The sequence below is a fragment of the Microcaecilia unicolor genome, chromosome 3, assembly GCF_901765095.1.
Source record: "Microcaecilia unicolor chromosome 3, aMicUni1.1, whole genome shotgun sequence".
NCBI classification, from domain to species: Eukaryota; Metazoa; Chordata; class Amphibia; order Gymnophiona; family Siphonopidae; genus Microcaecilia; species Microcaecilia unicolor.
In genome coordinates, this window is record NC_044033.1 from 382,490,102 (window position 1) to 382,502,517 (window position 12,416).

The window sequence follows — 12,416 nt, forward strand, 5'->3', positions numbered from 1 at the left end:
AACTAAAAAATGAACTTGCGGAGCTACTGTTAGAAATATGCAATCTGTCCCTAAAATCGAGTGTAGTACCGGAAGACTGGAGGGTAGCCAATGTTACTCCGATTTTTAAGAAGGGTTCCAGAGGAGATCCAGGAAATTATAGACCGGTGAGTCTGACGTCGGTGCCGGGCAAGATGGTGGAGGCTATTATTAAGAATAAAATTGCAGAGCATATACAAAAACATGGACTGATGAGACAAAGTCAGCACGGATTTAGTGAAGGGAAGTCTTGCCTCACCAATCTAATGCATTTTTTTGAGGGGGTAAGCAAACATGTGGACAATGGGGAGCCGGTTGATATTGTATATCTGGATTTTCAGAAGGCGTTTGACAAAGTGCCGCACGAAAGACTCCTGAAGAAATTGCAGAGCCATGGAATCGGAGGTAGGGTATTATTATGGATTAAGAACTGGTTGAAAGATAGGAAGCAGAGAGTAGGATTGCGTGGCCAGTATTCTCAGTGGAGGAGGGTAGTTAGTGGGGTCCCGCAGGGGTCTGTGCTGGGTCCGTTGCTTTTTAATGTATTTATAAATGACCTAGAGATGGGAATAACTAGTGAGGTAATTAAATTCGCCGATGACACAAAATTATTCAGGGTCGTCAAGTCGCAGGAGGAATGTGAACGATTACAGGAGGACCTTGCGAGACTGGGAGAATGGGCGTGCAAGTGGCAGATGAAGTTCAATGTTGAGAAGTGCAAAGTGATGCATGTGGGTAAGAGGAACCCGAATTATAGCTACGTCTTGCAAGGTTCTGCGTTAGGAGTTACGGATCAAGAAAGGGATCTGGGTGTCGTCGTCGATGATACGCTGAAACCTTCTGCTCAGTGTGCTGCTGCGGCTAGGAAAGCGAATAGAATGTTGGGTGTTATTAGGAAGGGTATGGAGTCCAGGTGTGCGGATGTTATAATGCCGTTGTATCGCTCCATGGTGCGACCGCACCTGGAGTATTGTGTTCAGTACTGGTCTCCGTATCTCAAAAAAGATATAGTAGAATTGGAAAAGGTACAGCGAAGGGCGACGAAAATGATAGTGGGGATGGGACGACTTTCCTATGAAGAGAGGCTGAGAAGGCTAGGGCTTTTCAGCTTGGAGAAGAGACGGCTGAGGGGAGATATGATAGAAGTGTATAAAATAATGAGTGGAATGGATCGGGTGGATGTGAAGCGACTGTTCACTCTATCCAAAAATACTAGGACTAGAGGGCATGAGTTGAAGCTACAGTGTGGTAAATTTAAAACGAATCGGAGAAAATTTTTCTTCACCCAACGTGTAATTAGACTCTGGAATTAGTTGCCGGAGAACGTGGTACGGGCGGTTAGCTTGACGGAGTTTAAAAAGGGGTTAGATAGATTCCTAAAGGACAAGTCCATAGACCGCTATTAAATGGACTTGGAAAAATTCCGCATTTTTAGGTATAACTTGTCTGGAATGTTTTTACGTTTGGGGAGCGTGCCAGGTGCCCTTGACCTGGATTGGCCACTGTCGGTGACAGGATGCTGGGCTAGATGGACCTTTGGTCTTTCCCAGTATGGCACTACTTATGTACTTATGTACTGCATTAGCTTCTTTAAGGCGACTAGAGGCCATTCAACCCGTTCCTCCGGCAGAGAGGAGCACGGGTTGATATTCCATCTATTTTTTGTCCCAAAGAAAGAAGACTCTTTTCGCTTGGTTCTGGATCTCAGAGGGGTGAACAAGTCTCTGAGTGCTGCCCTTTCATATGGAGGCTCTTCGTTCTGTCATAGCCTTGGTCCAGCCAGGCAAGTTTCTCACCTCATTGAACCTCAAGAAGGCTTATTTTCATATCCCAATTTGGTGGCTTCACAGGAAATTTCTCCGGTTTGTGATCCTGGGAGATCATTTTTAGTTCAAGGCCATGCCATTATTTCTTTATTTCTTTATGCATTCTTGTATCCCACTGTTATCCAAAACAAGTTTAGGTGGCTTACAATTTACATTCTGGTTGAAATTACAATGATTGTTTACAGTTTACCTTCTGATGGAAGTTACAATAATGATTTATATTCAGGAAGTGACTAACGAATAGGAAGCGACTAACAGTTGGTTTACGATTAGGAAGTGGAAAGGTATTCGATGGCTTAGTTGTAGAATTTTTTTAAGAGGTAGGTTTTCAGTTCTTTTCTGAACTGGAGATAGTTGGTGATGCTTCTTGTGATCTTTGGTATTGAGTTCCACCATTTGGAACCTAGGTAACTAAATCCAGCCATATTGATAGTTTTGTAGGTTATGTTTCTGCAGTTAGGTAGGTGAAGAAACTGGTTTCTGGGCTTGCATTTCTCGTGGATAGTTCGATGATATCTAGCATATATTCAGGTGACATCTGATGGTGCTAGCGTTGAATATTAGTCTTGCCTTGATTAGCAGCCAGTATAGTATTTCAAGTAGCGGAGTGTCTCTTTCGAATATTAGTCATGCTGCCGTGTTTTGGACGGTTTGTAGCAATTTTAGTGTTTTCCTTACACCCTACGTATGCTGCATTACAATAGTCTAATTGTGATAGTATCAACGATTGTACTATTGTCTGGAATGATTGTCTTGGAATATAGTCTCTGATTCTTCTCAGTTTCCATAGTGTTCTGAAGCATTTTGTTGTTACTGCTGATATTATGCCTGTCCAGTGATAGATGTTGTCAAGGATAATTCCCAGTATTTCTAGCTTTGTTTTGATTTTGTATGTTTGTTGATTGTGATGTATTGGTGTAATGTGGGGTTGTGTGGACTTGATAGAACTAGAAATTTGGTTTGTCCCTATTTAGTTTGAGTTTGAATGTTGCTGTCCAGTTTTCCATAAGGTCCAGACATGTTTTAGCTTTGTCCAGTGTTTCTGTGATACTGCTTTTGAATGGCATGTAAATAGTGACATCATCTGCGTATGCGAATGGGTTGAAGCCCATTAGTTCTAGTTTTTTTCCGAGTGAAGCCATCATTACATTGATCAGTATAGGAGATATTGGGGAGCTGTGTGGTACTCCACACTCGGAGATCCAAGAGGCTGATAACTGGTTGGACATCTTCACTCTGTAGGATCTGGTCTTTAAGAAGCCATCAAGCCATGTGGCCACTGTCCCGCTGATTCCCATATAATTGATCAGGGCCATTAGGGATCTTGCCAGGTATTTGTGACCTGGATTGGCCACTGTTAGAAACAGGATGCTGGGCTTGATGGACCTTTGGTCTTTCCCAGTATGGCAATACTTATGTACTTATGTATTAGTGTTGCGTGATCTACTAGATCGAACGAACTTGACATATCGAATTGTGGTACTAGTATACTCTGACCTTGGCTTATCAAGCTCCTGAACTTTGTTATCAGGGTTGTTATGACCGTGTCGGTACTGTGTTGTGGTCTGAATCCTGATTGGGATTTATGAAGGATTGAGAAATTTGCCATGCATTCCATTAGTTGTTGTGCTGCCAGGCCCTCCATTGTTTTGGTCAACAGTGGTATTGAGGCTACTGGTCGGTAGTTTGTGAGATCTTGTAGTTGCGTTCTTGGAAACTGGAGTATGATTTTGCCTTTATCTTTTGGGAATTGTCCTTTGGAGAACATATGGCCATGAAGGCTATGGTGATACATTTGATGAACCATTCAGGTGGGTTTTCCATCATATAGTTGGGGAATTTGTCTAGCAGGCACTTCGCATGTGCGTATTTCATCAGTGCTGCCTTCACTGTGCCTGTTTTGGGTGGTTCGAAGGTGAACCAAATTCTGTCTGCCATGGTTTGGATGTTATTGGTTTTGCATTCTTGTAAAAAGTCTGTGATGGATGCCTGAGGTATCGCGAGGTTGGATCTTGTTTTTGTTATTTTTTGTTTAAAATACTGTGCACGCTCTTTTACATTAGGTGATGTTTTGGTTGATGCCAGTACATCTTGGGTTTTCAGTAGATTGTTCATGATTTTGAATATTTTTGTCGTATTAGTCTGTTCTGGATTGCATATGTGTTGTAGTATTCTGCTTTGGCTTTCTTTGTATTGTGTTTGTAAGTTCTTATGGCTTTCTTTCATATTTCCTTGTTTAGTTCTGTTTTGTTTTTGGCCCACGTTCTTTCTAGTTTCCTGCATAGTTTTTTTTTTTATAGTTAATAGTTCATCGTTGAACTAGGGTCTTGGTGGATTTCTTTTTCTTGTTTTCTTTTTAAGTGGAGCTATTTTCGCTTGTTTCATCCCAGTTTCTCATGAAGTGGATGTCATTTGGTGCTAGGTTGCTATGTTTGTTGTCCACCTTCTCTCTGGTTGTGTGTTGTATGATAGTTTTGGTGTTCTGATTTGGCCTCGCCACTGCACCTTGCACAATTTCAAAAGTTATGGTGGTGGTGGCAGCCTTTCTTTCCCAGCAAGGGATCCAGGTACATCCTTCTCTGGATGATTGGCTAATTTGGGTGCCTTCTTATCAAGACAGCTTTCGCAGTACACAGACAATCCTGTCTCTTCTTTCTGCACTGGGTTGGGTGGTGAATTACAGCGAGTAATCTCACCCCCACCCAGACCCTGGAGTTTTTGGGAGTGTGCTTCAGTACCCAGGTGGAGAAGGTTTTCCTGCCTCAGAATCATCAGCTCAAGCTCAAATAGCAAATTCTCAGGCTTCTCTCTCTTCCCTGTCCATGGGCGTGGGATTATGCTCAGGTTCTCGGTTCTATAGTGGGAACATTGAATGTTCTGCAATGGGAAAAGTTGCGCATGCTGCCCCTACAGTCATCCCTGTTGAGCTGCTGGTCTCCGTTCTCGGGGGGTTATGACCAGTTGGTGCCGTGGACGCCTTAAGTCAGATGTAGTCTTTGGTGGCTTTTCTCTGCGTACACTCAGGCAGGGTTGTCCTTACAGATTCACAGTTGGTATGTTCTCACCTCTGATGCCAGCCTCTTCGGATGGAGAGCCCATTATCTCCACTACTCTGCACAGGGCCGCTGGTCAAGAGTGGAGGCACAGGGCCACTGGTCGAGAGTGGAGGCTTCCTGGTCTATTGACACTTCGAGCTGTCCAGAAAGCTCTACTAGCCTTTGTGCCTCTTCTTCGCAGGAGGCCGGTGTGTGTGCTCTTGGATAGTGTCACAGTCATGTCTTACATCAATAGACTAGGAGGAACAAAGAGTGTATCTCTACCCAGGAGGCACGTCTTATTTTTCAGTGGACGAAATTGAACATTCCGATATCAGCGTCTCACATAGTGGGTTCACAGAACTTGCAACTGGATTTCCTCAGCAGCATGTCTCTGGACCCCGGGGAATGGCAACTGTCAGACTGAATTTTGTCTCATGTCCACACAGTGAGGCCTTCCGGTTCTGAACCTCATGGCATCCAGACTCAGTCTGCAAGTACACAGATTCTATATCCGCTTCAGAGAGAGACTCACTAGGAATGGATGTACTGGTACAGCCTGGGCCGTCGGACGGCCTCTTTTATGTGTTTCCTCTGTGTGTCCTTCGAGGGAAGGACATTGTGTAGGATTGCACGTCATCCCAGGAAGGTCATTCTTGTAGTTCCGGACTGGCCCATACATCCTTGGTATGGGGACCTAATCCATCTTCAGATCACTCCTTAGTTGACTCTTCCTCCACAGACGGGCTTATTACACCAAGGTCCAATACTTATGGAGGATCCCTTCTGCTTTGTTCTTACAGCCTGGCTCTTGAGAGGCGATTGAGGAAGAAGGGTTATGTGGATGATGTTATTACTACCTTGCAGCAAGCTCAAAAGTAGTCCACTTCTTCTTATACTAGGTTGTGGAGAACTTTTGAGAGCTGGTCTGCACAAAATGGTGTTTCTCCATTTTGTGCTTCCTTTTCTCAAATTTTATCCTTCCTTCAGGAGGGATTTAAATAAGGCTTGGCTCTCAATTCGTTCAAGGTTCAGGTGGCAACGTTGGCGTGTCATAGAGGCAAGATACAGAATGCCTTATTGGCTGCTCACCCTGATATAGTGTGATTCCTCAATGGAGTCACTCATCTGTGTCCCTCTTTCCACAATATTTGTCCTCGGTGGAGTCTTCAAGTGGTTCTCAGTGGAGTCTTCAAGTGGTTCTTGAGGCTCTTCAGTCAGCCCCCTTTGAGCTCCTTCAATTGGCAACTATCAAAGATCTTACTTTAAAGGCAGTATTTCTAGTTGCCGTTTTGTTGGCACGGAGAGTTTGAACTCCAAGCTCTCTCTTGCAGGGATCCCTTTCTCTGCTTTTCTGACTCAGGAGTTTCCATACAGGCAGTTCCGTCCTTTTTGCCAAAGATTGCATCTCCTTTTCATGTCAATCAGACTGTGTTTCTTCCTTCTTTTTCCAGGGAGATCTATTCTGCAGAATGTTTCCTTGCGACTGTTGGATGTGAAGCACGTCCTTATGTACTATCTTAATGCTACTAATGATTTCAGGTAGTCTGATCATCTTTTTGCCCTCTTTGTGGGACCCTGGAAGGGTTTGCCAGCTTCCAAAGCAACAGTGGCTTAATGGCTTAAGGAGGCTATTTCTTCGGCTTACATGCTTAAGAGTAGATCTGCTCCAATGCACATCAAGGCTCATTCTACCAGGTCTTTGGTGTCTTCTTTGGCAGTCTAGGGCAATTTCATTGGCAGAGATCTTTCGGTCAGAGACATGGTCTTCTCATTCCTTTGTTAAGCATTACCGTTTGGATGTATCTGCTCAAGCAGATGCTTCCTTCAGGGCCACGGTTCTCGCTGCAGGGATATCATAGTCCCTCCCCTCTTAAGGATTACTTTTGTACATGCCATTTTTCTGGACTGATCCTTGGGATGTAATGGAAGGAAAAATTATTTACTTACCTGATAATTTTCTTTCCTTTAGTCCCAAAGGATCAGTCCAGAGCCTGCCCTTCTGTGATGGTTTCGTTTTTTCCGGGTTCTATGTAATTTTGAGTGTTTGTTTTGTTCTAGTTCCATTATTTCTAAGGCACAAGTTTTGCCCTTTATGGCATAACATTATTATTGATAATAAAATTAACATAAATACGTCCAAGATCTGAGTAAATATAGCTTCAGTTGTCCGAGCATACATAAAAGTACAAAAGAATATGTCACCATCAAACTTTTAACATTTCCCCCCTTCTCTCCCCCCTTCCCCCCACCCATTAACTATATGTCTATTCCTAATATTAAATTCAGGCAAACAAACATGGTATATGAAAGTATCCCAGTTCCGCTTACTAGACAATGATGTACCTAACTCCACTCTCACCTACCCTTACCTTATCATTACCATTTTCCATGTTTGACCAATTTTTATTGATGTATCAACAAAGTACACATTATTCAGCAAAAGAATGAACAATGATATAAAAGTGTCATATACTCAGGAAGAGAACACTTTATAGAGTATGTCTTCATCAAATTGGCTCTTTCTCCAACTCCCTCCGAATAAACAGGACCAACCAGGAGAGGGACCCCAAAAACATATACCGTATCCCCTTCCCCATGTCTCCCACAACAGTTCAATATGTCGTAGCGACTGCAGCAGTTCAGAAGTTGCTCACCTCAGTGGGGTTTAACCTGGCAGGAGCATCTCTTGACCAGTTTAACCCTTTTGAAAGTACTAAAGACAGACCTGTTCAGAAGAGCATACCCCACCGACCCAACATAAAAATACCTGGACACGTGCGACACAATGTAACCAAAGACCGTAACGGACATTACCTGACTCTTCTTCCCCCTTTCCCTCCCTAAGCTCCCCCCAATTGTACCTACCATACATGTACCACAATATCACTTTGTATTCATTCATACCATGTATTTGTTCAGACCGGAATCAGCTAACGCCGTTAACAGTGATATGTAAGCCACATTGAGCCTGCAAAAAAGTAGGAAAATGTGGGATACAAATGTAACAAATAACAGTTACCAACTCAAAAACCCCAAGCAGTATCCAACCCCACCCCTTCCTCCATTACGAGTTTTGCCCTTTATTTCATAGTTCTTTTTCTATCTAGAGGCTGGAGTTTTTTTCTCTAGAAGTCACTGTCTTTCACTGCTTTGTTATCAAATACTGGCTTGTTAAGCGCAGGAGGTTATGAGATACAACTCATTAGAGTTCTCCATCTCCACCTGCTTGGCGGATGGTCATAACCCATTTGTCTGGACTGATCCTTTGGGACTAAAGGAAAGAAAATTGTCAGGTAATTAATTAATTTTTTCATGCATGCCCTGGCTAAATATTGGCTGGGACCCGCATAAGCTCCAGCGGCTAGTTGCTCGACAATTAGCCCCCCCCCCCCCCCCCAGATATTCAGTGCCTGTGCCTGCACATGACCTGGCACTATCAGGGGCTAATTTAGCTGGTGACGGTCAGTGTTAAAAAAACCCTGACCACCACTAGCTAAATATCAGCCAGTTACTCCTAGTAGTAGACAGTTTTATTAAATCTAGCAAAGGCAATTATATCAATTTTTGCTGAGATGAGCGTAAATATCACATTGGAACATAGTGCTTCAACTTGGAAGAAAGACTGAAATATGTAAACAAAAAGCTCTGTACATGGTATACTTTGCTCAGGGTAGGCAGAACTACCTTAGCAGCACTTTCTAAAAAGGTCATAATAACCCTTCTCTTCTGGGGCCCTAAGCATGAGGTGTTCTGTGTTTAATTGTTCTACAGATATGAACTTATACTTCTTTCTATCATCAAGGCCAGTTTGTCCATTAGATGGACTAGGCAGCAATTTGGAGGGTGGCACAATCACAATAATCAATGTGTCTTTGTTCAGCATATCCCCATTCTCCCCCAAGCTGTTCAGTTACTTCCCTTCCCTTCCTTACCTCCTCAACAGTGGCACCAGCATGTCTGTCAGCTTGGTGACACAAGACTCATCACACTTTGCACGGGGCCTTGAACATATGTACATACTCAAGGCTTGACATTTCTTCCTTCAAACTTCCTATTTCAGAAGAGGCAGGGCCTGGCAGGCCTTGAGCATATGTAGAAGCAGAAGGTCCCACATTGAGTATGACGAGTGTTGTGTCAGTAAGCTGACAAGCTGGTGCTGCCGTGGAAGAGGTAAGGAAGGGAAAGGAAGTCACTGGACACCTTATGGGGAGATGCTGGACACTACAGGGGGATGGAGTGGGTGGAATAGGGAAGGAGAGATATGCTGTACACCATGGAGGAATAGGGAAGATACTCTACATCTGGGAGGGGGGTGGGGTGGTGGGAGGAGAGAGATGCTGGGTCCCATGGAGTTAGGGATAGAGAAGGAGAGAGATGCTGGACACCATGGAGTGGGGGGAGGAATAGGGAAGGAGAGACATACTAGACACCACCAGGGAGGAATAGGAAACAATAGAAATGCTGGATACCATGGATGGCAGGGGGAGATAGGAAAGGGTTGCTGGACTCCACAAGGGGGGTGGAGGTAGGGAAGGAGAGAGATACTGGAAACCACGGGGGTGGGGGTAAGAAGAGATGCTGGAAGCATAGGGTGGGTAGGGATGGATAGAGATGTTGGATTCTACAGAGGAAGGAGGTAGGCAAAGAAATATGCTGGACACTATGGGGGAGAGGTAGGGAAGGAGAGATACTGGACACCATGAGGCGTGGGAAGGGGAGATACTAGACCTCACTGGGAGGGGGGATCGGGAAGATAGTAAGGGGAATGCTAGACTACAGAAAGGAAGGGGAGATTCTAGAAGGGCTCACATCTAAATGTTTACCTAGAATGTCCAATACCCTTGGGCTGGCCCTGTCTGTCATAACAAAGCTTTTCTGTATTTCTTCTAGGGCACTCCGTCAAGATGATTCAGAAATTAATCTGGAGATAAAGGAAGATCTGAGCAGAAGCAAGAAACAGATAGAGGACAGCAGACAGGTTAGATTTCAATTGATGCAAAAGAAAGCAACTGAACAAATATTAGGAAAAAAGATATTAGAACTGGTATAGACTATGGATACATTACATCTATAAGATTGGTTATGGAACAGATTGTAAGGTTTATGTTTTGCTTTTCTAATAACAGAGACTGACTAAACTTCTCACCGATGGCACACAATTAGTGACAAATATCCAAGTAGCTGCTGATGCAAGGGAGGCCCGCCGAAGAGCTGATGAGCAGGATCTAAAGCGCCTGAGGTAAGAATTCAGTCACCTGAACTGGAATTATACTGCTTGCTATGAAAAGCACAAAACTTGTAGACTTCCGGTGGAGCCGCGAACCAAGATGGCCACCATGGAGTGAGCTCCGTGGAGCCCTAGATGAGGCCTCCGAACCCTGGGCTCCGGACCCCCTGCCCATTGACTCTAAATGTGAGTGGAGCTGGCGAGAGAGAGAGAGAGAGGGTGAGCGAGGGGAGCCGCGAGGAAGCTGGAGAGAACCGGGTGAGCTGCCATACCGCTGCAGGAGCCACAGAGTAAAATGGAGGATGGGGCGGGAGATCCAGAGAGACGGCAATAGAACTCCCGGGGGGACTTTGACCCTGCTCCTAGCGGATTGGGGTTCGAGAAGGAGGCGGGAGTGAAGGTCGGGGGCCGGCGGGCCTGGGGCGAGCAGTTGGAGATGGAGACGGCAGATTCCATGCCCCTTCCCCCCCTGCCTTGTGTGATGGTTGGCGAGAGGGCTGTGCGGGTAGCCGAGAGAGAGGCAGAAGGCAGCAGACAGCAGAGAAAAGTGCGGAGTAAGGGCGTCGAAGAACAGCAAATGGCGGTGGAGGGGGTGGGGCGGTGGTGACAGCCCCGGACAGAACTGAGGGTTCCAGGGGCAGAGGAAGCAGGAAGATAGCGGCTCAAGGCTGGGCAGGGCCCTAGAGGCACCGAACAGCTAAGGTGCAATAGTGGTGGAAAAGACTCCCCCCACCGAAAAGAGCGGCTGACTGGTCCTGGCAGCTGTGTTGTGTGGGATACAAAGCCTTGCACTGCCCCAGGAAATTGACAACCGACAGCGGGGCTGTTGAGGGGTACTCTACCTTGACTGGCCATAAGAGTAAGGACACTGCCCGAGAGGGCTGCCTGGTGGCATAGTGCTGAAGGGGGACCTAGCAAAAAGACTGTGGCGACAGGATACAGCAGAAGTCTGAGCAGTTTAAGGCAAAAGAAAGGAGGGCTCAAAGATGCCACCGAAAAAGAGCCTAGAAAAATTCCGGTATGCGGCGGAACAGTCTGGTAAGGTGAAACCAGAGACGGCAGGAACAAGCCAAGGAACGGAAAAGTTGATCACGATCCCCTATGATTCTGAGGAAGAATCTCATAGAGAGTGGGGGGGGGGGGGGGGGGGGGGGGGGGAGAACACCGAGGAGATTTCAAAAGCGGATGTGGTGGGCTGGTTTAAGGAGTTGAAGTCAGAACTGGCAGGAGTCCGAAAAGACATACAAAGCACGCTTAGAGAGATTCGGGCGGAGATCAGAGACCTGGGGACACGTGTGGAGGAGGTGGAGGAAAAGATGGAAATGGTGCAGGCAGAAGCGAAGAAAAAACGGACGGAGGCACACGTGGAAGTGGCTGAGATCCAACAATTAATGATCAGGTGGAAGATCTGGAAAATAGATCTTGCCGCAACAACCTATGGTTCAAAGGAATTCCGGAGTTGGACATTTTCAATAATTACGAGGCAGTGATAAAAGAACTGTGCCAGTATGTCTTAAGCCCGGATGTGGAGGGTGCACAGCAGGACATCCGCTTACAACGAGTACATCGTAGTTTGGGGCCGCAGCGGGATTCTTCCCCGAGAGATATTATAGCTTGTTGTCACGTTTTCAAAGCTGGAAACTGGTTTGTGAGCCCTTGGGCCACTGCCGAGGAGCGGCAGTGGCAGGCAAAACCACCCCCACACTAGAGACAAGGCAGAGCTTAATGAACAGTTAGGCTTCACCTGCACCTGGCCACTTTTCACCAAGAGTTGAGCTCTGGGCTTCAGGTGGCCGGCAGGACTTGTTGGGCAGGACTGGATAACAGCAAGGCAGCATAGGGACTGAGGGTCAGAGGGGAAAGGGAGGAACATGGGTAGCAAGGCAGGAGACTGGGCAAGGAAGGGAAAGCTAAAGGGCAGAACAGAAAGCTGCAGAACAGCCACTAAACAGGGAACAAAACACTGACTAACAAGACACAGAACTAAGAGCTGCAAGCAGCCCCAAAGCCAGAACACAGACAAACAGAAACTAAACACAGAATTACAAACAAGAAACCAGGCAAGGAAAGCAAGTAAAACCTAAACTAAACTAAACACAGACTAACTAGAAACAGGCAAGAATCTCAGGCAAACAACCGGACTAGCAGAAGTGCAACAAGCACCAACATACCAGGGCCTTAGACGCAATGCAAAGGCAAAGCAGCAAGGTTTCAGAATGGCTAATAAGCCCAGCAGCACCTGGAGCTCAGCTGCAACCATCACCAGGAAACTACAGGTGCTGTGTAGGTTCAATCCAAGCAAGCAAG

The 12,416-nt window shown here is 45.7% G+C and overlaps 1 protein-coding gene across 2 annotated transcripts in view; it reads left to right on the forward strand.

Annotated features, from left to right (window-relative positions):
• The window catches only part of DRC1 (dynein regulatory complex subunit 1), a 232,807-nt gene that overhangs the window by 13,559 nt on the left and 206,832 nt on the right, over positions 1-12,416 (forward strand). For both annotated transcript variants that reach the window (XM_030198650.1, XM_030198651.1), the window contains exons 2-3: positions 9,773-9,860; positions 10,009-10,121. In XM_030198650.1, the coding sequence (XP_030054510.1) occupies positions 9,773-9,860; positions 10,009-10,121 (201 nt within the window). The remainder of the gene's footprint in view (positions 1-9,772; positions 9,861-10,008; positions 10,122-12,416) is intronic.